We start from the raw sequence: 26,607 nt of genomic DNA, 5'->3' as shown, positions 1-26,607 counted from the left end.
CTTTCAACGTGAGGAAAATTATGCATATACTCATAAATCCAGCAGCTGGAAGCCGTATATCTTTTAGAATAAAATTCAGTCGCCAGTTGCAAATATATTACTCTTTACCAGTTTCAACAAATTAATTTGTCATCTTCAGAAGCCTACAAAATTAGGGATGTTATAAATCTTTACACCTTGGTTCTTCATTTATATGAAGTATAAGAAGTATACAAGAGGAGGCCCAAAAGTAACTGGAATTTAACAGTTGCACATGCAAACTTCGTAGTTACGCATTCTGCTGCTAGGTGGTTTTAGTTTGAGGTCTCCTACATCACTCGGTAATAAGTTGCCATCAGTCAGAATTAAGTAGTTAGTTTGTGGTGTTACTTAAATCTAACTTGTTGCTACTTACTTCTTCTTACTTAAGTAGTTAGTTTGTGATGTTGTGGTTCATGGTGTGGGTTCCTGTAGTCATGTCCTAGTTCATGAACCACGGGCAACGTATGAGTGGCCAAGTAAGTGGTCCCGACAGTCGGGATACCAGTTACTTTGGAATAACACTGGGAATCTGCGACATATTCTGAGTCGTAGTCACCTTTGTGCTCATACGGCAAAGACTACCAAAGCCACCGGTTAGTCCCTCAACCGTTAGGGTTAATACCCAATGGGACTCGGGGCAAGTCAGGCTAGCAACCTGCTTCCCTGGTACTTTAAATATGATGCTGGCAACAATCAGAGCAAAATGCCTCGGACCTTGGAGGTGACGGAGTCCCACCTCTAACTGACGAACCAGGGACTCCTAAGATACGACTTGGCAAACAAATGGTAATGAGACGGGGAGCTATTAATTTTAATGGGGGCTACTCTAGGAAGAAGGTAGAGCTGGCAGAGGCTGCAAGTAAGATGGGGCTGGACGTTTTAGCTGTTAGTGACATTCGGGTAAGGGGTGAGAAAGAAGAGGAAGTGGGAGAATACAAGGTCTACCTGTCAGGAGCCAAAGCAGGAATAGCACAATGGGGTGTAGGGCTGTACATCAGGAAAGAAATGGAACCCAACGTAGTTGCAATAAGGTATGTAAACGAACGACTGATGTGGATAGATTTGACAGTGTTTAGCAAGAAAATTAGGATTGTGTCAGTATATTCGCATGGTGAAGGGACAGATCAAGATAAGATGGATAGTTTTTATGAGGCACTCAGAGATGTAGTTGTTAGAGTAAAGGACAAGAACAGTGTTCTGCTCATGGGTGATTTTAACGCCAGGATTGGAAATCGAACAGATGGGTATGAAAAGGTTATGGGTATATTTGGAGAGGATATGGGGGCCAACAGGAACAGGAAACAACTCTTGTATTTCTGTGCCAGTATGGGCTTAGTAATCACAAACTCCTTTTTTAAACATATAAACATTCAACGGTATACTTGGGAAGGCAGGGGAACCAGATGTGTCATTGACTATATAATAACAGATCAAGAATTCAGGAAGGCTGTGAGGGACACACGTGTATTCAGGGGATTCTTTGATGACACTGATCATTATTTAATCTGCAGTGAAATTGGGATTGTGAGGCCGAAAGTGCAGGTGGTCAGGTGCATGTGTAGGAGGATAAGAGTGGAGAAACTTCAGGATAAGGAAATCAGGCACAAGTACATAACAGCGATCTCAGAAAGGTACCAGTTAGTTGAATGTAGTCAATTACAGTCATTGGAAAAGGACTGGACAAGTTACAGGTACACAGTACTAGAAGGGCCTAAAGAATATCTTGGAACAGTAGTGTGTAAAAGTAGGATGAAGCAAACAGCTTGGTGGTATGATACAGTCAAGGCAGCCTGTAAAAGGAAAAATAAGGCGTATCAAAAATGGCTACATACTAGAACTCAGGTAGACAGAGAAAGTTATATTGAAGAAAGAAACAAAGCCAAACAGATAATTGCAGCATTCAAAAAGAAATCTTGGGAAGACTTTGGAAACAGGTTGGAGACTTTGGGTCAAGCTGCTGGAAAACCATTCTGGAGTTAATTAGCAGTCTTCGAAAGGGAGGTAAGAAGGAAATGACAAGGATTTTGGACAGGTCAGGAAGACTGCTGGTGAATCCTGTTGATGCCTTGGGCAGATGGAGGGAATATTTTGAAGAGTTGCTCAATGTAGGTGAAAATACAATCAGCAATGTTTCAGATTTCGAGGTAGAATGGGATAGGAATGATGATGGAAATAGGATCACATTTGAGGAAGTGGAGAAAATGGTCAATAGATTTCAATGCAATAAAGAATGGGGTGGATGAAATTAAGTCGGAACTCAGCAAATACAGTGGAATGTCAGGTCTTAAATGGCTACACAGGATAATTGAAATGGACTGGGAGTCAGGACAGGTTTCATCAGACTGGACAAAAGCAGTAATCACACCAATCTTTAAACATGGAAACAGAAAAGATTGTAACAACTACAGAGGTATCTCTTTAATCAGTGTTGTGGGTAAAATCTTCTCAGGTATTGTTGAAAGGAAAGTGCGAGTATTAGTTGAGGACCAATTGGATGAAAATCAGTGTGGGTTGAGGCCTCTTAAAGGTTGTCGGGACCAGATCTTTAGCTTATGGTAAATAATGGGGAAGTGTTATGAGTGGAACAGGGAATTGTATCTATGCTTTATAGATCTAGAAAAGGCATATGACCGGGTTCCTAGGAGAAAGTTATTGTCTGTTCTACGAGATTATGGAATAGAAGGCAAACTTTTGCAAGCAATTAAAGGTCTTTACATGGATAGTCAGGCAGCAGTTAGAGTTGACGGTAAATTGAGTTCATGGTTCAGAGTAGTTTCAGGGGTAAGACAAGGCTGCAACCTGTCTCCACTGTTGTTCATATTATTTATGGATCATATGTTGAAAACAATAGACTGGCTGGGTGAGATTAAGATATGTGAACACAAAATAAGCAGTCTTGCATATGCGGATGCCTTAGTTGTGATGGCAGATTCAATTGAAAGTTTGCAAAGTAATATTTCATAGCTAGATCAGAAATGTAAGAACTATGGTATGAAGATTAGCATCTCCAAAACGAAAGTAATGTCAGTGGCAAAGAAATATAAACTGACTGACAAAGTTAGAACAGGTGGACGGTTTCAAGTACTTAGGATGCATATTCTCACAAGATGGCAACATAGTGAAAGAACTGGAAGCGAGGTGTAGCAGCTAATTCAGTGAGCGCTCAGCTACGATCTACTCTCTTCTGCAAGAAGGAAGTCAGTACCAAGACTAAGTTATCTGTGCACCGTTCAATCTTTCGACCATCTTTGTTGTATGGGTGCGAAAGCTGGGGGGATTCAGGTTACCTTATCAACAAGGTTGAGGTTACGGATATGAAAGTAGCTAGGATGATTTCAGGTACTAGTAGATGGGAACAATGGCAGGAGGGTGTCCACAATGAGGAAAACAAAGAAAAACTGGGAATGAACTCTATAGAGGTAGCAGTCAGGGCGAACAGGCTTAGGTGGTGGGTTCATGTTACAGGCATGGGAGAAGCAAGGTTACCCAAGAGACTCATGGGTTCAGCAGTAGAGGGTAGGAGGAGTCGGGGCAGACCAAGGAGAAGGTACCTGGATTCGGTTAAGAATGATTTTAAAGTAATAAGTTTAACATTGGAAGAGGCACCAATGTTAGCACTGAATAGGGGATCGTGGAGGAATTTTATACGGGGGCTATGCTACAGACTGAACGCTGAAAGGCATAATCAGTCTTAAATGATGATGATGGTATGTGGTGTTCTTAGTTTGTGTTACTATTTCAACCTTTCGGCAATTAATGACATGGTCAACAAGAAGGAGCAAAGAGTCTGTGTGAAATTGTGTTTTCTGTTATGGAGAACTAGCTGAGACTACTGGGATGCTTCAGCACGTCTTTACTGATGAAGCTGTGGGAAAATTGCAGGTCTACGAGTGGATTTCTTATTTCTAACCTGGCAACATGTCAACTGAAGACATATCACACCCTGGTTGTCCTTCGACAGGAAGAAATGATGGAAACACTGCCACAATCAAACATCCAATTGATGATGACCATCCAGGGACCATTGATCAAATCTCAGAGGAAACTAAAGGGTCGTGGAGCATGGTCTAGCAAATTTTAACCAAAAATTTGCACATGAGAAAAGTGTCTGCAAAATTTGTTCCTTGCTTGCTCACAGATGACCAAAGAGAAAAACGTGTCAATGTTTGCCATGACCTGAAGACTGAAGTGCAGAACAACCCAAATTTTCTTAGAAGAACTGTGACTGGGGATGAGAGTTGGTGCTATGGCTATAATCCAGAGTCAAACCAAGCATTCAGCCAGTGGAAAATTTAAACATTACCATGGTTCAAGAAAGAATGTCAAGTGTGATATAGTGTGAAAACAATGTTTATTTGTCATTTGATGTCAATGAAATTGTCCACAAGGAGTTCGTTTCTCTGAGACAAACAGTTATACGATGAATATAGCCAGACCATTGGAGAAATGGGAGCTCACCTGAGCTGGCTCTGCCCCCCTCCCCAGATGAAGCAAATTCTGAAAGGAAAGATATTCGGTGATGTGAATGACATCAAAGAAAACACACTAACAGCATTGAAAAGCATTCTGCAGCACGAGTTCCAGAACTGTTTTCAGCTGTGGCAAAAGTGTTGGAACAAGTGCATCATTAATGCATATGGATAATACTTTGAAAGGGAAAAAGGACTATGAATGTAGAGTTCAATAAACATGCAAAATAACAAAAATCCTGGTTATTTTTGCTCTCCCCCCCCCCCCCCCCCCCCCCTGCCCTTGTCATATTACATACTATTGGTTTAGCCCATGTCAATATCTCCTTCACATAAGCATAATGCTATATAACTGCTTCAGTTTCAATGGTCAGCAATATCACCAAGATGAAGGCCTTGCTATTGAGAATTGCCTTGCTAGATTTCTACTTGACATTTTCTTAATTCCCACCCCACTCAAACGAATAGCATTTATTTCTACAGATGATATGTTTGTGATACTGTCACTGTATTACAGGGAGATGTGAAGAACGTCAAATCACTTTGTGGGTCATTGAACTGCTTCTACCCTAAAATTAAATTTACATATGAAATACAAAATCAACATGAAGAACTGAGTTTTCTGGACCTGAAACCATGTTTAGTATAATGGTAAAATTAACGTTGTTATTTACAGGAAACTCACAACAGATACCATCATTCATGCCTATTCTTGCTGCCCCTTTGAGCACAATTGGGATTCTTCCACACTATGACTGACAGTATCATTGAGGTGCTTCTAACCCCTTCTGCTACTATTACACAACTTAGTAACTTAAAGGTATATAGAGTCAAAAATGGGCATCAAGCAGTCCTTGTACAAAAACTTCATAATAATAAAACCAACAAGAATATAAATTCCTCTACACTCAATAAAAGTGGCCTTGCCATTAAGAAATGCATTACTACCCGATTTCTGGGTGACATTTAGTATTGTATACATAATTTATTTAAAAAATATGACACCACTGTGTCCTTTACCATCAATAACATCACAAGTTGCTCTTTAGACACAATGAGGAACCTCCAACTGACAAATTTCTCACAACTGGAGTATATAAAACACAATGTAAACATGTTCAAGTTTTCATATAGCACTAGCAGGTAGGGCATGTAAGACCCACTTCTGTGGGCACTTTCTCAACAAAGATAGTAAGAATTCATATAAGTTAACTTTTGCAGAACATCCCAAAATAGAGAAACACACACTTTCTCCTCAATCCTTGCTTAAAACTGAAATTTTGCATATATTTGACAAGCACTACAAAATGGACCTTTTACAACAATTTGAAATATATAAACATTCCCACCTAAATTCAAAATATTCGTTGAATGATCAACTTGATTAAAAAAAAAAAAAAAAAAAACAGACACTGTTTTGACCACATATCATCTCCTACAAAATGTGAAAATTTGCCCATTCCCTTTATATACTAGAACTATGTGCCATGTTTTTTCCCCAAATGTACTATATATAACTTCTTTATACACCTGGGTTATACTTTTATACCATTTTATATATGTTCCTTGCTGCTAGCATAATAGCTTGACGTGTACATAGTTGTGATTCAGTCACCATAAGTTGTCAGTCTGAGTTTACTATAATCACATACAATATGTACATTCCTGGACATATCATTGAATTATGAATCTACGAAGAAGATACTGACATCTGCTAAACCAGTACTAAGTAAGTTTCTGTAATACATTGCTTCTACTTCACATAAATTTATAGCCAAGGGCTAAAGACTTATGATATTCCTAATTTTGTAGGCTTCTGAAGACGGCAAATTAATTTGTCAGAACAAGTAAAGCATAATAAGAATATATCTGCAATTGATGACTGAATTTCATTCTAAAAAAATTTAAGTGAATACTATTTTCAGGTGTATGGACTCACTGTAAAACTGTTAGGAAAACAAGGTTATGTCTGTATACACTAACAGGAAACCGATAATTTCTGATCTATATAGTAATGTATGAATTTTTGTTTTACTGATAGGAGAAGTATAGTTACTGCATCTTTTATGTCAGTAGATATGTGAACTAGAACTATGGCAATGTACAAACTCTGCTTGTTATATGCACAACAAATAAGTAAAGTAAATTAATTTCACAACTTACAAATTACACATTGGTTTTCATTTAATAAATCTTTCTCGAGTTTCAAAGATTTAGAAACAGGAAATTACTTTTCTAGACATTTTGAATGTTGCCCTCAATTGTCTTAAGAAGCAAAAGTTTTACTTACATTTGTATTCTCTTTTCTCTTTTGTCTTATTTCCTTTTCAAATTATTAATAGTGCATATCTTGTTGAGCATTTGCGTTATTCACTCTTACATTTCTGATCTTTGGAAAGTTTCGATTCCGTCCACATCTTTGGAATCTGCAACTTTCCTCTACTTTTCTAAAGCCTCATTGTACTTATCAAACAATTATGAGCAAAGTCTTCATTTTACCACTTTTCACTGCCAAGTAGAAACACAATTTTGATTTTTCATCAAGTTTTTATTTTGGACTTCAATTTTACATTGAACATGAATAAAATATTATGACTGTTTTCAAACTGAGGCAGTTGTTTATTAAGAATTGTGTCTAAGGGTGTGTCTCAAAATTAATTATTTTGTCCTTAAAACCATACTAACCAACATGTGAAATTTGCGAAGCTCTCAACAATCCCATGCATCTGCCACCACTTACAGTATCCTATGTTTCAATGGTTTGTCCTCTATTATAGGTTACCACCATCAACACATCTGTTCTAGTTACAGTACAGTTATAAATGTAATTACTATGTCTCCATGACAGTCATCACCACATGACAAGGAAGCTACTAAAGTAATCTTGCCAGGGGAGAATGAGTTTTTAAGAGATTTAATTGGCTAATACTATAAAAATAAGTGGAAGCAGCTACATCAATGTAGCAATGCTCCTGCTATGTTGTTATTTTTGTTGTTGTTGCAGTCTTCAGTCCAGAGACTGGTTTGATGCAGCTCTCCCCGCTACTGTATCCTGTGTGAGCCTCTTCAGCACCGAATAACTACTGCAACCTATATCCTTCAGAATCTGCTTATTGTATTCATCTCCTCATCTCCCTCCACGATTTTTACTCTCCATGCTTCCCTCCAATACCAAATTGGTATTCCCTTGATGTCTCAGAACATTTCCTACCAACCGATCCCATCTTCCAGTCAAGTTGTGCCACAAACTCCTCTTTTCCCCAATTCTGTTCAGTATGTACCCATTAGTTACATGATCTATCCATCTTCTTCTGTAGCACAACGTTTAGAAAGCTTCTATTCTCTTCTCATCTACATGTTTATCATCCATGTTTCATTTCCATACATATACCTTCAGAAAAGACTTCCTACCACTCCAATCTATACACAATGTTAACAAATTTCTCTTCTTCAGAAATGCTTTCCTTGCCAGTGCCAGTCTACATTTTATATCCTCTGTACTTCGACCAACATCAGCTATTTTGCTTCCCAAACAGCAAAACTCATCTACTACTTTAGGTGCCTCATTTCCTAATCTGACTCCCTCAGCATCACCTGATTTAATTAGACTACATCCCATTAACCTCGTTTTGCTTTTGTTGATGTTCATCTTACATCCTCCTTTCAAGACACTGTCCATCCCATTCAGCAGCTCTTCCAGGTCCTTTGCTGTCTCTGACAGAATTACAATGTTGTCGGCAAACCTCAAAGTTTTTATTTTTTCTCTGAGGATTTTAATTCCTACTCCAAAAACTTTTTTTCCTTTACTGCTTGCTCAATGTATAGATTGAATAACATCGGGGATAGGCTACAACCCTGTCTCACTATCTTCCCAACCACTGCTTCCCTTTCATACCCCACGGCTCTTATAACTGCCATCTGCCTTCTGTACAAGTTTTAAATAGCCTTTGGCTCCCTGTATTTTACCCTGCCACATTCAGAATTTGAAAGAGAGTATTCCAGTCAACATTGTCAATAGCTTTCTCTAAGTCTACAAATGCTAGAAGTGCTGGTTTACCTTTCTTTAGCCCATCTCCTAAGATAAGTGGTAGGGTCTCCCAAGGTCAGCTTCTATTAGTTTTTCCATTCATCCGTAAAGAAGTCATGTTAGTATTTTGGAACTGTGACTTATTAAACTGATAGTTCAGTAATTTTCACACTTGTCAACACCTTCTTTCTTTGGGATAGGAATTATTATATTCTTCTAGACGTCTGAGAGTATATCACCTGTCTCATATCTTGCTCACCAGATGAAAGAGTTTTGTCATGGCTACCTCTCCCAAGGTTACCAGTATTTCTAATGTTATAATGTCTACTCCCAGGGTCTTGTTTTGACTTAGGTATTTCAGCACTCTGTCAAATTCTTCACGCAGTATTGTATCTCCCATTTCATCTTCATCTACGTCCTTTTCCATTTCCGTAATACTGCCCTCAAGCAAGTACATCACCCTTGTATAAACTCTCTATATACTCCTTCCACCTATCTGCTTTTCCTTCTTTGCATAGGATTGGTTTTCCATCTGTGCACTTTATATTCATATTCTTGATATTCATGTTCTTTTCTCCAAAGATCTCTTTAATTTTCCTGTAGGCAGTACCTACCGTATTTACTCGAATATAAGCCACACTTTTTTTCCGGTTTTAGTAATCCAAAAAACCGCCTACAGCTTAGAATCGAGTGCAAAGTAAGCGGAAATTCTGAAAGATATTGGTAGGTGCCGCCACATCTAACTTCTGCCGTCGAATATATGTAGCGCCACACAGGCATAATTTGCAGGCACAAAGATAAATACTGGCCTCCAAAGCCTCTGCGTCAGTAAATAAATTTTTAAAAAAGGTGGAAGACGAGCTCTTTCTCTTCCCCGAGGTTCGCCCACTGCATTTTCATACATTATCCAATGAAATAAATACAAATTCTGTATTGTTCATCTTTGAATGCAGCAGCATTTCAAAGTACTATGAAAGTCCGACTGGCAAGACTGTTTGGGATGTTTGTCAATGTGGCCAACTCTACATTCTGATTTTTTTCTTACCTACCTATGATAAGAGATGGTTGCTGATAAGAACTTTCATGAATTGTGAATCACATGCAGTATTCTCTTCACCATAAGAATAATACAAATATAAACATTTTGCCATGTATTCTTTCGTGTTTGCTGCTATCTCATTTAAATCCTGTCTGCCTCATAAACTACGAAACTAGAGTGAGACAACAGCAAATGCGGAAGAATAAACATATCATGTCATTTTCATATTCGTGTTATTCTTATGCCTAATAGTGACACAGTCAGAAATGAAGCACGGCAATTGACTAGATTTTTAAATCTAAGATGACTAATTTCTGTACAGAATGCAATGTACTAAAGAGGCATCTGCAAAGATTTTCAAACGGAGAAACTTTTTTGCTAAACTCTCGTTGCGAGCATCTTCTGTCATACGCAGTCTATTATTTGCTCCTTGTTGATCTTTATCAAAGAAAGTAGCAGTGTAACTAACAACAAATAGCAGTCTCTTGCTATTGTTTCGCTAGCGAGACAATTTCTCTTTTTTTTTTATTATAAGCAGCAGTAGCGCACACAAGAGCAAGCCACGCCGTGAGCAGAGACAGGTTGTAAACACTCATTATCGGAATGTGACAAACAATGCATGACACGTTAAAATAATGCAGTTTCATTTTAGAGTGACGTAAACACCTATAACAAAGAGAATGGCTCTTATCAGATCAAAGGAAAATAAGCAATCAATTCAAACCAAACAAAGCACACGAAAAAGGAAGGATACCCGTATAAATACGGACGGACTGCCTGACACATAGCAGTGGCTACCTGGTAAAGCGTAACTGCTAAGCTTACTACTCGAACCATACTACTATAGCTGTATCGTCATTCATTCGGCCTAAATTGTCTCTCATATTACAATGGACCAACTTTGTTTCAATTTGGAGGTGCGGCCTAAGTTTTTTCTCTCCCCTTGAATTTCGAGTCTCATATTTCAGGTGCAGCTTAGATTCGGGAAATTTTTTTCCCCTTGATTTCGAGAGTCTTATTTTTCAGGTGTGGCTTTAGAGTCGAGTGCGGCTTAGATTCGAGTAAATATGGTATCCTACCACTAGTGTTATCTGCTTCTACATCCTTAGATTTGTCCTCTAGCCATCACTGCTTAACCATTTTGCACTTCCTGTTGATCTCATTTTTGAGATGTTTGTATTCCTTTTTGCCTGCTTCATTTATTGCATTTTTATATTTTCTCCTTTCATCAATTAAATTCAATATATCTTCTGTTACCCAAGGATTTCTACTAACCCTCATCTTTTTACCAACTTGATCCTCTGCTGCCTTCACTATTTCATCAATCAAAGCTACCCATTCTTGTTCTACTGTATTTCTTTCCCCTATCCTTGACAATCAACAGTTCATAACCAATAAAGTGTGGTCATTGTCCACATCTGCCCCTGGAAATTTCTTACAATTTAAAACCTGGTTCCGAAATCTCTGCCCTGTCACTATATAATCTATCTTAAACCTTCCAGTATCGCCAGGCCTCTAACATGTGTACAACCTTCTTTCATTATTCTTAAATCAAGTGTTAGCTACGATTAAGTTACGCTCTGTGCAAAATTCTACCAGGCGGCTTCCTCTTTCATTCCTTAACACCAGTCCATATTCACCTACTACTTTTCCTTCTCTTCGTTTTCCTACTATTGAATTCCAGTCCCCCATGACTATTAAATTTTCATCTCCCTTAACTATCTGAATAATTTCTTTCATCACATAATACATTTCTTGAACCTCTTTATCATCTGCAGAGCTAGTTGGCGTATAAACTTGTACTAGTGTGGTAGGTGTAGCCAATTGCCTGGCCACATTGGCAACAGATCACCGAAGTTAAGCACTGTCAGGCTGGGCTAGCACTTGGATGGGTGACCCTCTGATCTGTCGAGTGCTGTTGGCAAGCAGGGTGCACTCAGTCCTTGTGAGGCAAACTGCGAAGTTACTTGATTGAGAAATAGCGGCTCCAGTGTTGGAAACTGGCACACAGCCAGGAGAGCAGTGTGTTGACCACATTCCTCTACAAATCTGCATCTGGTGACACCTGTGGGCTGAGGACGACACGGTGGCCAGTCGATACCACTAGGTCCGCCAGGGCCTGTGGACGGAGTTTGCGTTTTTACTGTGGTAGGTGTGGGCTTCTTGTCTATCTCGGCTACAATAATGTATTTACTATGCTGTTCATAGTAGCTTATCCATGCTCCTATTTTAATTCATTATTAAACCTACTCCAGCATTACCCATATTTGATTTTGTATTTATAACCCTGTATTCCCCTGACCAGAAGTCTTGTTTCTCCTGCCACCGAACTTCACTAATCCCCACTATAACTAACTTTAACCTATCCATTTCCATTTTTAAATTTTATAACCTACCTGCCCAATTAAGGGATCTGACATTCCACACTCCAATCTGTAGAACACCAGTTTTGTTTCTCCTGATAAAGAGATCTTCCTGAGTAGTCCCCGCCCAGAGATCCAACTGGGGAATTATTTTACCTCCAGAATATTTTACCCAAGAGGATACCATTATCATTTAACCATGCAGTTAAGGTGCATGCTCTTGGAAAACATTGCAACAGTGGTTTCCCCTTGCTTTCAGCTGTTCACAGTAGCAGCACAGCAAGGCCGTTTTGGTTAATGTTACAAAGGCCACATCAGTGAATCATCCAGACTGTTGCCCCTGCAACTACTGAAAAGGCTGCTGCCCCTGTTCAGTAACCACACATTTGTCTGGCATCTCAACAGATACCCCTCCATTGTGGTTGCACCTACAGTACTGTTATCCATATTGCTGAGGCACCCAAGCCTCCCCACCAAACAGCAAGGTCCATGGTTCTTGCTATACCTGGTCACAACTAAGAAATATTGATGTGTTATGCTCTTTCAAGTGTGATGAATTCAACCTTGCCTGATGTGGTGGTCATGGAAGCCTTATCTAAAGACAGGTAGGCTAATTCTGGCAGCCATGGAGATGGTAGCTCACAACCATTATTGCAGATCATGTTAACTGAGTGTTTGATCATTCCAATTGCCTTTCTTATCTAGCTCTTAGTGCATATACTTCGCAAAACTGTGTATTCCTGAAGCACTTTGTGTTCCGTCACTAATGACTTTGTCTGTTATCTACACCATACGTGATATTCATATTAAGACATCAGCCTGCCTCATCAACACAGAATAATCTGCATTGGCATCTGATCTTATTTGCTACAACTATATACAGCTGATTGTATTTTCTGTGTATTTTAGCATCCCTGACTTTGTTAGTGTTGTAATATTGGCTATATGTCCACCTGGCACTGTATTTTTCCCTAGGAAGTTCCTCCACAAATTATGACAGGATTTGGAATATGAAACTTACTTTAACATTTACCTTCTAAACTTGAAAGATTGGAACTTTTGTCATTATGACATGGTGACAGATCCAGAAATTTCTACTGAAATATCCTACAGCCAAGGAAGCAATGCTCACATATGTCCAGTTGCACATGATAAAAAGCTGGTGAGATATGAAGTGTACAAAACAGAAAAAATAAAACTGTTATAAAGGGCAGCAAAGCTTAGTTGACTGATATTACGTGTCACACTCTACATTAAATGAGATGTACACAACGGACCATTGATTTGGATGCATGTATTTTTAATTAAAAATCTGTAGGAAGCACACTGGGAGAAGGTCAAAAGGTCAAGAATAAGTATAGAGAGTAGTAGCTTCAAACACTGCAGCAGAAGACAAGCATCAAATTTGAACTTAATAGAGGCAAGCGACTGATCTCAAGTAAGATCCTCAGTCATACAGGTTGAGAAGTTCTCATCAACAGGTTGGACTATGGGGTACGAGAAGGTTTAATGTCCTGTCAGTTATGTAATTCGAGATTAAGCAAAAATGAGGACTGTTAAATTATAAGCAAGAAAATCGATTGGGACCTTTTAAAAAAAACGAACCACTTATCTTAAGTAATTTTAAGGAAACCATGGAAATCCTAAATCTGGAAGGTCTGATGGAAATGTGAACCACTGTGATCCTAAATCCAAGTCCAATGTATTAACCAATGTGTCACCTTGCTGTGCCTAAACTTTGAGGTAGTTCAAAAGAAAAGATACTGACTTACGTAAGAAAACATAGTGAAGGAAGGACTTGAACACAATAAAACTGAAAAACAACAACAATATATTTGTAATAAAGGCAAAATATAGAACTGTAATGGAGTAGATATACAGTAACTAGCAATTTTTAGAACATTTCTTATGGGGAAAAAAAATCTGTCTGGCTTGTGGCAAATCCTTCCATTTTCTCCACCCATAGCAGCTAAAATACTTAAAAAATAGATTAAAACAGTCTTGACCACAATAAAATATTAATTTGCAATTATTACCACAGTTTTGGTCAGAATGCTACCATCTTCAGACGATTTCTACCATGATGGTAGGCAGTGGGATAAGCAGAGCTGGTGTTGTGACTCCACGAATGTCAACTGCTTAGTCAAAATTCATGGGGTCATGATATCTATTCCGTTCACTGTCACTACCAGTCATTGTAGTATAAATGGTCTGAAGATGGTCACATTATGACCAAAATTGCTAACCACGGCAAATAAATATTTTATTGTTGTTAAGACTGTTTTTAATCAATTTATAAAATATGCAGAAACTGCAAATATGATAAACTTATGATGTTCCAATGGTTGATTACAAACAACAGACATAGGCTCTGCATTAGGAATTCCAAATTTTAAAATACCAAGAAAGTTTTTCTGGAAGTTCCAATGGGTATAATAGAAATAAAGATCAACATGTACTTGGACTCCTTTGTGTTGTTCGTAACAGCAACAAATCACTTTGTATTCCTGTATTGGTCAAGTTATTCAGATTCAAGGTCAAAACATTTCGTTCCACTTCATTTTAAATAAAAAATTCAAAGATAAAAGTTATTTTTAAAATCACAATCACCAATAGACAATAATCACTGTGGGAGAATTTATTCATCAATGCTCCTGTTCTCTCTTCAACCTGACAGACACCAAACACCTCTTCACTTACAAAATAATTAACTTATAAGATCATCTGCAATAGAAGCCAGTCTTAACACATGTTTTGCATCGGAGAAGCCTGTCCTGCACTATATCTTACAAAGTTTGGAACAGCAAGAGACAGTAAGTAGAAGAGAGAATTTTGCACTTTGTCCAGCCATATCATTAAAAACCTCTGTTGTTGTTGTTGTCGTCTTCAGTCCTGAGACCAATATGATGCAGCTCTCCGTGCTACCCTATCCTGTGCAAGCTGCTGCATCTCCCAGTGCTTACTGCAACCTACATCCTTCTGAATCTGCTTAGTGTATTGGTTGGTTGGTTTGTGGGATTAAAGGGACCAGACTACTATGGTCATCGGTCCCTTGTTCCATAAAAACTAAAACCACCTGCAGAGAATAAAAAACGAACAACAGGAAAGACAGCAGTCGAAACAGGGCATGAAATACTCTGACAGAGACCAGACAAAACAAATTAAAACACACAGTGTGACGGTGGTTGGCCGACCGTAGAGAAAAAGAGGAAAATCCAACCACCAAGAACACTTTAAAAACTCAGTTTAAAATCAGAGGCTAAAAAAAAAAAAAAAAAAGAAAAAACCACTCAGATTAAAGGATAAAAACACCCTGCCCGAACAACACTAAATCAAGTCCACCATGGCAGAGTCATCTGATAAAAGAGCAGAGAGCGTGTCAGGCATTGCAAAAGTCTGCCTGAGCACGGTTAAAAGGGCGCACTCCGACAGAATATGGACCACCGTCAAGGACGCCCCACAACGACAAAGAGGGGGATCCTCACGACACAGTAAATAACTGTGCGTGAGTCGGGTGTGGCCAATGCGGAGCCGACAAAGGACGACTGAGTCCCTGCGGTTGGCTCGCACGGATGACCACCACACAGTCGTCGTGTCCTTGACGGCACGGAGTTTGTTAGGGGTGGTCAGACCGCGCCATTCAGCATCCCAAAATGAGAGAACTTTGCGGCATAAGACTGCCGGCAAATCAGCCGCCAGGAGGCCAATCTCCAGAGATGGCGCACTGGTGGCCTCTTTCGCCAGGCGGTCAACAGTTTCATTGCCAGGTATACCAACATGGCCTGGGGTCCAAACAAAGACCACAGACCTGCCGCTATGGGCGAGAGTATGCAGGGACTCCTGGATAGCCATCACCAGACGAGAACGAGGGAAACACTGGTCGAGAGCTCGTAAACCGCTCAGGGAATCGCTACAGATAATGAAGGACTCACCTGAGCAGGAGCGGATAAACTCTAGGGCACGAAAGATGGCGACCAGCTCAGCAGTGTAAACACTGCAGCCAGCCGGCAACGAACATTGTTCAGAAAGGTCCCCTAGAGTTAGTGCACTATCGATTAGACCAGCAACCATCGAACCTTCGGTGTAGACAACGCCAGAGCCCTGATACGTGCCCAGAATGGAAGGCCTCCAGAGGGACTGAGTCCTTCGGGCCATGTGCCAAGTCGAGCCGAAGGCAAGGCGAGGCACACACCACGGAAACACCCAAGCCAGGAAAGAAGCTGTCTAACACGTACGGCGATCAGACAACCCAACCGGGGCCGATGTTCTGGCAGATGAACAACTGACTGCGGGAAGAGGACACGAGAATTTGGATGCCCGAGCAAGCTAAAAACATGGGCAGCATATGCAGCCAGTAATTGTTGGCGTCGTAACCGCAGTGGAGGGACACCTGCCTCCACAAGTATGCTGTCCACAGGGCTGGTTCGGAAGGCACCAGTGGCAAGGCGTATCCCGCTGTGGAGGATTGGGTCCAGCACCCGCAACGCAGATGGGGATACTGAGCCATAAGCCAGACTCCCGTAGTCCAGACGGGACTGGATTAACGCCTGGTAAAGCCGTAGGAGAGTAGATCGGTCGGCGCCCCACCTGGTGTGGCTCAGACATCGCATAGCATTTAGATGCCGCCAACACGCCTGTTTAAGCTGCCGAATACGAGGCAGCCAAGTCAACCGGGCATCAAAAACCATCCCCAAAAACCTATGTGACTCCACCACTTTAAGAAGCTCGCCGTCAAGATAAAGCCGCGGCTCCGGGTGAACAGTGCGTCGCCGGCAGAAATGCATAACGCAGGTCTTGGCTGCGGAAAACTGAAAACCATGCGCTACAGCCCAAGACTGCGCCTTGCGGATTGCGCCCTGTAGCTGACGTTCAGCAGCTGCAAATGGCAATAGAGCTGTAGTAAAGGCAGAAGTCGTCAGCATACACAGAAGCGGAGACAGTATTTCCCAAGGCCGCAGCGAGCCCGTTAATAGCTATTAAAAACAGACACACACTGAGAACAGAACCCTGTGGCACACCGTTCTCCTGGACTTGGGAGGAACTATATGAGGCCGCGACGTGCACGCGGAAGGTATGATACAACAGAAAATTGCGGATATAGATCGGCAGAGGGCCCCGAAGACCCCATCCATGAAGCGTAGAAAGGATGTGATGACGCCATGTCGTATCCTATGCCTTCCGCGTGTCGAAAAAGACAGCAACCAGTTGCTGACGGTGGGCAAAGGCAGTACGGATGGCCGACACCAGGCTCGCCAGATTGTTGGCGGCGGAGCGGCCTTTACGGAACCCACCCTGAGACGGAGCCAGAAGGCCTCGAGACTCCAGTACCCAATTCAAGCGCCGGCTCACCATCCGTTCAAGCAACTTGCAAAGAACGTTGGTGAGGCTAATGGGACGGTAGCTGTCCACCTCCAAAGGGTTCTTCCCTGGTTTCAGAATGGGGACAACAAGACTTTCCCCCCATTGTGACGGAAACTCACCCTCGACCCAAATGCGGTTGTAAAGATTGAGGAGGCGTCGCTGGCAGTCCACTGAAAAGTGTTTCAGCATCTGAGAGTGGATGCTATCTGGCCCAGGAGCGGTATCAGGACAAGCGGCGAGGGCACTTCGAAATTCCCACTCACTGAATGGAACATTGTACAATTCAGGATGGTGAGTGCGAAAAGAAAGACTCCAACGTTCTATCCGCTCCTTAATGGAGCGGAAGCCCAAGGGGTAGTTGGCAGAAGCAGAATTCATAGCAAAGTGCTCTGCCAAGCGGTTTGCAATGACATTGGAGTCAGTACAAACTGCTCCATTCAGTGAGAGCGTAGGGACACTGACAGGGGTCCGATAGCCATAGAGGCAGCGAATCTTGGCCCAGACCTGCGATGGAGTGACATGGAGGCCAATGGTGGACACATACCGCTTCCAGCACTCCTGCTTGCGTTGGCGGATAATGCAGCGGGCTCGCTCACGCAGCCGTTTGAAGGCGATAAGGTGGTCGATTGAGGGATGTCGCTTGTGACGCTGGAGCTTTAATCACTTCAGCGATCTCAGGCGACCACCAAGGCACAGTCCGCCGCCGAAGGGACCCAGAAGAACGGGCAATAGCAGATTCGGCGGCAGTAGCGATGCCGGTGGTGACCGATTGAACCACTGCATCAATGGCATCCTTAGAGAGGCTCAATAGCGGCAGTGGAGGAGAACAAGTCCCAGTCAGCCTGATTCATAGCCCATCTGCTAGAGCGCCCAGAAGACTGACGCTGTGGCAGTGACAGAAAGATCGGAAAGTGGTCACTACCACACAGGTCGTCATGCACTCTCCATTGGACAGACGGTAAGAGGGTAGGGCTACAAATGGAAAGTTCAATGGCGGAGTATGTGCCATGCGCCACACTGAAGTGTGTGAAGGCACCATCATTTAAGATCGAGAGATCGAGCTGCGCCAATAAATGCTCAACGATGGCGCCTCGACCTGTTGCCACTGACACACCCCACAGATGGTTATGGACGTTAAAGTCACCCAGTAACAGGAAAGGTGGAGACAATTGAGCTATCAGAGCAGCCAGGACATGCTGCGCGACATCACCATCCGGTGGAAGGTAAAGACTGCAGACGGTAACAGCCTGTGGTGTCCACACCCGAACAGCTACGGCCTCTAAAGGTGTGTGGAGAGGTACAGACTCGCTGTGAAGAAAGTTCAGGACGTAGATGCAGACGCCACCAGATACCCTTTCATAAGCTGCCCGGTTCTTATAATAACCCCGATAGCCATGGAGGGCGGGGATTTGCATTGCCGGAAACAAAGTTTCCTGCAGAGGAAAGGGTGAAGGCTGATAAGTTGGCAGAGCTCAGCTAGATGGTGGAAGAAACCGCTGCAGTTCCACTGGAGGATGGTGTTGTCCATGGCTGAAAAAGGCGTGACGGGACTGGGAAGGGAGATTACGCCACTGGGTCACCTGCTGCCTCCGATTTAGCACCTGTGATAGTGCTTTCCATGGCGTCTGATGGACCGGCGAGATCGAGGTCCTCAGCGGACACCAGAATCTCCATCGCATCCTCAGACACAGAGCTGGAAGGTTGCGTTGGGATGGCTGCCACCGCGAGTTCCTTGGGCTGAGAGCTCTTCTTGGGTTTCTCACGCCGTTCCTTGGGTCGCACCGGCTGGGAGAGCTTCACCGATTCAGTCTCCGGGACGGAGGAGGATCGTGAAGCCCTACGACCAGCTGATTGCGGGAACTTACGCCATTGTCGGTCATCAGGCTTCTCGCTGGCGGAAACCTGGGAAGGGAGGGACCCTTCCCAAGGGACCCCTTGCGAGTGTGAGAAGCCGAAGAAGTTGGACACTTCTCCGGCTTAGAAGTGGGGACGGAAGTCCCCGATGGGTGGGATGGTGTTGCTCCTGAGGTACGTGGCGCAGGAGTAACCCTGTGGGTAGAGCCCCCCCATTGGCGAGGGGGCAGGAGGAGTTTTACTACTCGTCGATCCAGCCACAATTGGAGAAACAGACGGGGCTAGAACAGGTGTTGTAGCAGCAGCGTAGGAAGATGTCATTCTCACAGGATGGAGTCGTCGTATTTCCTCTTGGCCGCAGTATAGGTTAGTCGGTCCAGGGTCTTGTATTCCACGATTTTACGCTCTTTCTGGAAAATTCGGCAGTCTGGCGAGCAAGGTGAATGGTGCTCCCCGCAGTTGACACAGATGGGAGGCGGGGCACATTGAGTATTGGGATGTGATGGGCGTCCGCAATATCGACATGTGAGGCTGGAAGTGCAGCGAGAAGACATATGGCCGAACTTCCAACACTTAAGGCACCGCATCGGGGGAGGGATAGAGGGCTTAACGTCACATCGGTAGACCATCACCTTGACTTTTTCCGGTAATGTATCCCCTTCGAAGGCCAAGATGAAGGCACCGGTAGCAATCTGATTTTCCTTCGGACCCCGATGAACGCGCCGGACGAAACGTACACCTCGGCGCTCTAAATTGGTGTGCAGCTCTTCATCAGACTGCAAAAGAAGATCCCTATGGTAAATAACTCCCTGGACCATATTTAAACTCTTATGGGGTGTGATCGTAACGGCAACATCCCCCAACTTGTCACAAGCGAGTAACTGTCGTGACTGGGCAGAGGATGCCGTTTGTATCAGGACTGACCCAGAGCGCATTTTTGACCACCCCTCCACCTCCCCAAACTTGTCCTCTAAATGCTCGCCGAAGAACTGAGGCTTTGTGGAGAGAAAAGACTCCCCATCAACCCTCGTACAAACTAAGAAGCGGGGCGAATAACTGCTACTGCCATCCTGAGACTTATGTTCCTCCCACGGTGTGGCCAGGGAGGGGAACATTTTCGGATCGTACTTCTGAGCGTTAAACTAAGCCCGAGAACGCTTAAGAGACTGCTGGCGGCTGGCCAACAGCGAGAGACTATGTACCAAGCTTCATTGCGGGTCATCCGCCCTGATGCCACCTACTCCGACCAAGGGCCCTCCCCACGGGCGCCACCCAGCCACGGCAAGAGCCAACTGGCAGGATGGCCGTTGCTGGGAGTCCCGATACCACAGGAGGATAGGCATCTACTCCTTGGCATACATGGGGAGTTAACGGCACAGGCATCAGTAAGGCGATCCGTGTTGTCAGGGGGCTACAACCAACAGGGTACATGGCGGCCCCACCACAACGGACTGGCTACCGTGCTGGATGTTAGGCAACATGTGGTCCATGGTCGCCGTCAGTGCAGAAAGAGGCACTGCACAGTGCAAGGTGTTATGTGCACGCAGAAAAAAAGTCAGGCCCAAGAGATGGAGAGCGGACAGGACTGCAGTTCAACGGTGTATAAGCTGGCGAAAGGTCTGATCGCAAGATGGACACAATGCACCAATAAGGCGCCCTTCCCCAATCGGTTCGCTCTTCAGAAAATTTTGAGAGGTGGAGGTCAAACCCAACAGGGGACCATCATACAAGGCCGAAAAGTGAGACTCCTTTTAGTTGCCTCTTACGACAGGCAGGAATACCGCGGGCCTATTCTAACCCCCGAACCCGCAGGGGGACGCTTCGTGTATTCATCTCTTGGTCTCTCTCTACGATTTTTACCCACCACGCTGCCCTCCAATGCTAAATTTGTGATCCCTTGATGACTCAGAACACGTCCTACCAACCTGTCCCTTCTTCTTGTCAAGTTGTGCCACAAACTCCTCCCCAATTCTGTTCAAAACCTCCTCATTAGTTATGTGATCTACCCATCTAATCTTCAGCATTCTTCTGTAGCACCACATTTCGAAAGCTTCTATTCTCTTCTTGTCCAAACTATTTATTGTCCATGTTTCACTTCCATACATGGCTAGACACCATACAAATACTTTCAGAAATGACTTCCTGACACCAAATCTATACCCGATGTTAACAAATTTCTCTTCTTCAGAGATGCTTTCCTTGCCATTGCCAGTCTACATTTTATATCCTCCCTACTTCGACTATCATCAGTTATTTTGCTCCCCAAATAGCAAAACTCCTTTACTACTTTAAGTGTCTCATTTCCTAATCTAATTCCTGCAGGATCACCTGATTTAATTCGACTACATTCCATTATCCTCGTTTTGCTTCTGTTGATGGTCACTTATACCCTCCTTTCAAGACACTATTCATTCCATTCAACTGCTCTTCCAAGTCCTATGCTGTCTCTGACAGAATTACAATGTCATCGGCAAACCTCAAAGTTTTTATTTCTTCTCCATGGATTTTAATACCTACTCCAAACTTTTCATTTGTTTCCTTTATTGCTTGCTCAATATACAGATTGAACAACATTGGGGAGAGGCTACAACCCTGTCTCACTCCCTTCCCAACCACTGCTTCCCTTTCATACCCCTCGACTGTTATAACTGCCATCTGGTTTCTGTACAAATTGTAAATAGCCTTTCACTCCCTGTATTTTACCCCTGCCACCTTTAGAATTTGAAAGAGAGTATTCTAGTCTACATTGTCAAAAGCTTTCTCTAAGTCTACAAATGCTAGAAACGTATGTTTGCCTTTCCTTAATTTTTCTTCTACGATAAGTCGTAAGGTCAGTATTGCCTCACGTGTTCCAATATTTCTACGGAACCCAAAATGATCTTCCCTGAGATCGGCTTCTACCAGTTTTTCCATTCGTCTGTACACCATGTGAATTCCCATAGAAATGAGGCATGGATACATCACCAACTGCCATATTGCAATATAAATACTAAAGCATTACTGCAGGTGTAATTCCTATTTTATCTTGTGAAAGAGAGAAAGTAAATGCTGACAAAACATGAGTATATTTTGGCTGACAGAAGATACTGTGCCTGTAACGTAACATCAGTGTTTACACCAATGTGTCTTCAGGGACAGATACATATCAATTGATCAATTATTTTTTGTCTTAATGTTGCAGAGTTTTCTTTGATAAATAATCTGAAAAACTATAAATTTTACTTTAAGATGTTAATAAAAAGCAGACATCATGTTACTGACCATCTCCTCATCATGGTGATGAGATGGTGTCAGGGCAGCTGACGTATCATCAGATGTAACTGCAAAAGGTTGTGGGCTGGTGCTTGCACCCACAGCAGCTGCAGCAGCAGGCATACCCCCATCAGAACCTCCGCGGCGAGTGCTTCCACTGCCAGTACCACTCACAGCCACTGGCGAGCGGCGCCTGCCTTTAATTGAGCTGCTCATTGTCACATCTCTGCTACTGTCACTGCTGTAGACGACATGAGAATAAAACAGCTTCAAAAAATTGTAGTTCTGCTGCTACTACTACTACTACTACTACTACTAATAATAATAATAATAATAATAATAACTGAACATAGTGAATAAAGCTGTATACTCCCATATAATCTATCACAATGTTGCTTGGGAATTATACAGGGTGGTCCATTGATAGTGACTGGGCCAAATATCTCACGAAATAAGCATCAAACGAAGAAACTACAAAGAACGAAACTCGTCTAGCTTGAAGGGGGAAACCAGGTGGCGCTATGTCCACTAGATGGCACTGTCATACGTAACATTCCACCAGTGTGGACGGTATTTGCTTTGTGATACATTACCAGTGTTAAAATGGAGCGTTTACCAATTGTTGAAAAGGTAGATTCATGTTGATGTATGGCTATTGTGATCAAAATAGCCAACGGGCGTGTGCAATGAATGCTGCTCGGTACCCTGGACGACATCGTACAAGTGTCCGGACCGTTCGTCAGATAGGTATGTTATTTAAGGAAACAGAGTGTTCAGCCACATGTGAAACGTCAACCAAGACATCCAAAAACTGATGATGCCCAAGTAGGTGTTTTTTCTGCTGTCATGGCTAATCGGCATATCAGTAGCAGACAAACTGCGCAAGAATCGGGAATCTCAAAAACGTCAGTGTTGAGAATGCTACATCAACATCCCGATATTTCTATGCACCAGGAATTGCATGGTGACCACTTTGAACGTTGTGTACAATTCTGCAACTTGGTACAAGAGAGATTACGGGACAATGACAGATTTTTTGCACGCATTCTATTTAGGGATTAAGTGTCAATCACCAACAGCGGTAACGTAAACCGGCATAGTATGCACTACTGGGCAACGGAAAATCCACAATGGCTGCAACAAGTGGAACATCAGCGACCTTGGCGGGTTTATGTATGGTGCAATGTATGCTGACATCCTACTTAATGTTCGACCAATGTTACGACAAGATGCATAACAGAATGGTGATGTACTTCCAACATGATGGATGTCCGGCACAAGGCTCGCATGCGGTTGAAGCGATATTGAATAGCATATTTCACGACAGGTGGATTGGTCGTCGAAGCACCATACCATGGCCTGCATGTTCACCGAATCTGACATCCCCAGATTTCTTTCTGTGGGAAAAGTTGAAGGATATTTGCTATCATGATCCACCGACAATGCCTGAACACATGCGTCAGCGCATTGTCAATGGATGTGCGAACATTACGGAAGACTACTCGCTGTTGAGAGGCATGTCGTTACACTTATTGCCAAACGCACTGAGGTTGACGGACGTCAGTTTGAGTATTTATTGCATTAATGTGGTATTTACAGGTATTCCTCAGAAATGATAAGTTCACAAAGATGCATGTATCACACTGGAACAACCGAAATAAAATGTTCAAATGTACCTACATTCTGTATTTTAATTTAAAAACCTACCTGTTACCAACTGTTCGTCTAAAATTGTGAGCCATATGTTTGTGACTATTACAGCGCCATCTATCACAAAGCGGAAAAAGTGGTCCAACTAAAACATTCATATTTCTTTATGTACTACACGAATATGTAATAAAAAATGAAGGTTCCTAATGCAGTTGGTATCCATTTGACCTATGGCAGCACCATCTAGCAGGCCAACCATAGTGCCATCTGGTTTCCCCCTTCAAGCTAGACAAGTTTCGTTCTTTGTAGTTTTCCGTTTGACGCTTATTTCGTGAGATATTTGGCCCAGTCACGATCAATGTGTACCACACTAGTGAAATTTCTCATCAGTGAATGAATGAGTACAGAAGGCAAAGCACAACTGCAATATTTTAGTTAACGTATTTCCACTGTCCAAGCGCAGAAACCTTTACAGCTGTTATGGGACGAGGTGTGGGAGAGGAAACGAAAGTTACTACAAGTAAAGTAGAAATACAAGAAAGTACACAGAATTGTCGACGTTTTCATGGCCACTTCTCGACATATTGCCTGATAGCTTTTTTCCCAGTCTTTAAACAAACAGCTAGAAATTCCCACGACAAAATCCAACAGGGAATGTATCAACAGGATATGGTGTTGATCAGTTCTCCTCAGAGATTAGAAAAATTTTATTGTATGATACGGTGCATAACAGTTGAAAGACTAACACTATAGAAGGTTTCTTCATGAATACTGAAATAATTTTCACTGAATATCTCATTTCTCAGGCAAAGAAGAATGGGGTCACGAAAGACGTCATTTGAAACAAGCTTGGTTTGGGAAGTGATACGAAAGAAAATCAACTGTGTCCTTTTAAAGGCCCAAATGATTGTCACATAAAGCAACTCAAGGAAATCCTAAGGAACCCAACTCTGGATAGGGATATGCTCTGCCATCCTACTGAATATGAGTTCTGCATAGTCACTGTGCCAACTCTGTCACTTCTCTGGAAGGACAGGAAGAAAAGGATTTCCAATCAGGTGAACACAGCATTATCTATACAAAATCAAGTACAGAATACAGAAAAGATGAATGGGTTGAACTACTATGAACTAGATAGTAAGTAAATTGTCATAGCCAAGATACACCTAAGTCCTGTAGCCACACATGTTGCTATAAAGCATAGCAACACACCTCACTTTCCTTTTACTAGGGAAATGAAAAACGTGTGTGAAAAAAACATGACTTTAATTAGTAGTAGCATAAGTTTGTTAGAATTATGTGCAAATATGAGAAAGAGAAACGGGGGCACAGCACAGAAAGTGACAACGGATGTGTAATTTGGACTGGCCAGTGAGGGGCCACTTGTGCTTTGGGGCTGCTGTGGACTCCAAAGAAGAAAGGGGCCTGATGACAATGATTGAACACTAAAGAAAAATGAATGTTGTTGTACGGATCTATGCTATGCTATCTCAAGTTCAAACTTAAGGTCTAGTCAAGCATTGAAGCATCATATATGAACACGTCTGGAAAGCTTGGTTAATTATGAGTTGAGAACTTATTTGAACGTAGAAGAATTATGGTAACTGTGTTTTGTGTTTTCGCAGTGAGATGTTTAAATGTAGTAGCTCTCTTATAGCACTCATCCCTCTGCAATCAAGTAAAGACTTGGCATCTTGCAATATATTGATCACTTAAAATCAACACACAACAAGAAAAACACCTCAAGTGGTGCCCTCTTTGAAGGATATGGATGGGAGGAAATAAAAGAAGATAGCTATAACAAGAAATTAAAACTAAAATATCACGAAAAATGGAAAGCTGTACGTCACTGCTTAGGGCAACAGAAGTAAACAAGCCATCAATACAAGTAGCAGTACAAACTACAGTAACATTATTCAAACTAAATGGATTGCGAGTTTAATTTATATTTATGCAATCTTCAATACAGGGAATGCCGATTGGCCATAGCAATCAGACCAACAAGGAATATCATTCTCGTGTTGGAGTACATTCTTGACACACAAATCATGAGAAGATAAGTCAATTACAGAGCAGATTTTTAGCAATGGTTTCAACGACGAGTGCTGTGTTGGCTTCCAATGGCAACACCCCATCGCTTGACAGTTTGTGACAGTGCAGCTGATTAGAGTAGTGTGCTGTGTATAGTGACTTTCCGAGCCTGCACTACGCACACAGCAGTATCAGCAGGGCACTTCAGCAGCTGGTGTGACAAATTAGTTGAACTGTACAGTGTACCATCTAGAACTTGTGTGTAGTTATTTAATCTCTAATAAATGACTGAATGACGTTGAACAGCATTGGGTGATAGTGTAGATACATTGATACACAACAAAGGTTTTTAGTGTGATACAAGCTTTAAGTTAGCAATTTAGATTACATGCCTATCACAACCAGAAGTATGGGTAGTATGGTCTTAGAAAAAATTCTAGATAAACTTAAAGCAATATATAAAAAAAATAGGTGAACAAGCAAATAAACTAGATGAGATGTCTCAAAAAATGGAGCAATTCAGTGACTTAACTATTTCAA

The 26,607-nt window shown here is 42.2% G+C and overlaps 1 protein-coding gene across 4 annotated transcripts in view; it reads right to left on the bottom strand.

The window, feature by feature from the left end:
* The window catches only part of LOC126268154 (transmembrane and coiled-coil domains protein 2), a 201,442-nt gene that overhangs the window by 113,665 nt on the left and 61,170 nt on the right, over window positions 1-26,607 (bottom strand). For all 4 annotated transcript variants that reach the window (XM_049973700.1, XM_049973696.1, XM_049973697.1 and 1 more), the window contains one exon: window positions 22,396-22,627. In XM_049973700.1, the coding sequence (XP_049829657.1) occupies window positions 22,396-22,627 (232 nt within the window). The remainder of the gene's footprint in view (window positions 1-22,395; window positions 22,628-26,607) is intronic.

Source organism: Schistocerca gregaria, chromosome 4, assembly GCF_023897955.1.
Source record: "Schistocerca gregaria isolate iqSchGreg1 chromosome 4, iqSchGreg1.2, whole genome shotgun sequence".
NCBI lineage: Eukaryota > Metazoa > Arthropoda > Insecta > Orthoptera > Acrididae > Schistocerca > Schistocerca gregaria.
The sequence above is the reverse complement of the archived record's forward strand: the minus strand, read 5'-3'. Positions and strand labels throughout refer to the sequence as shown.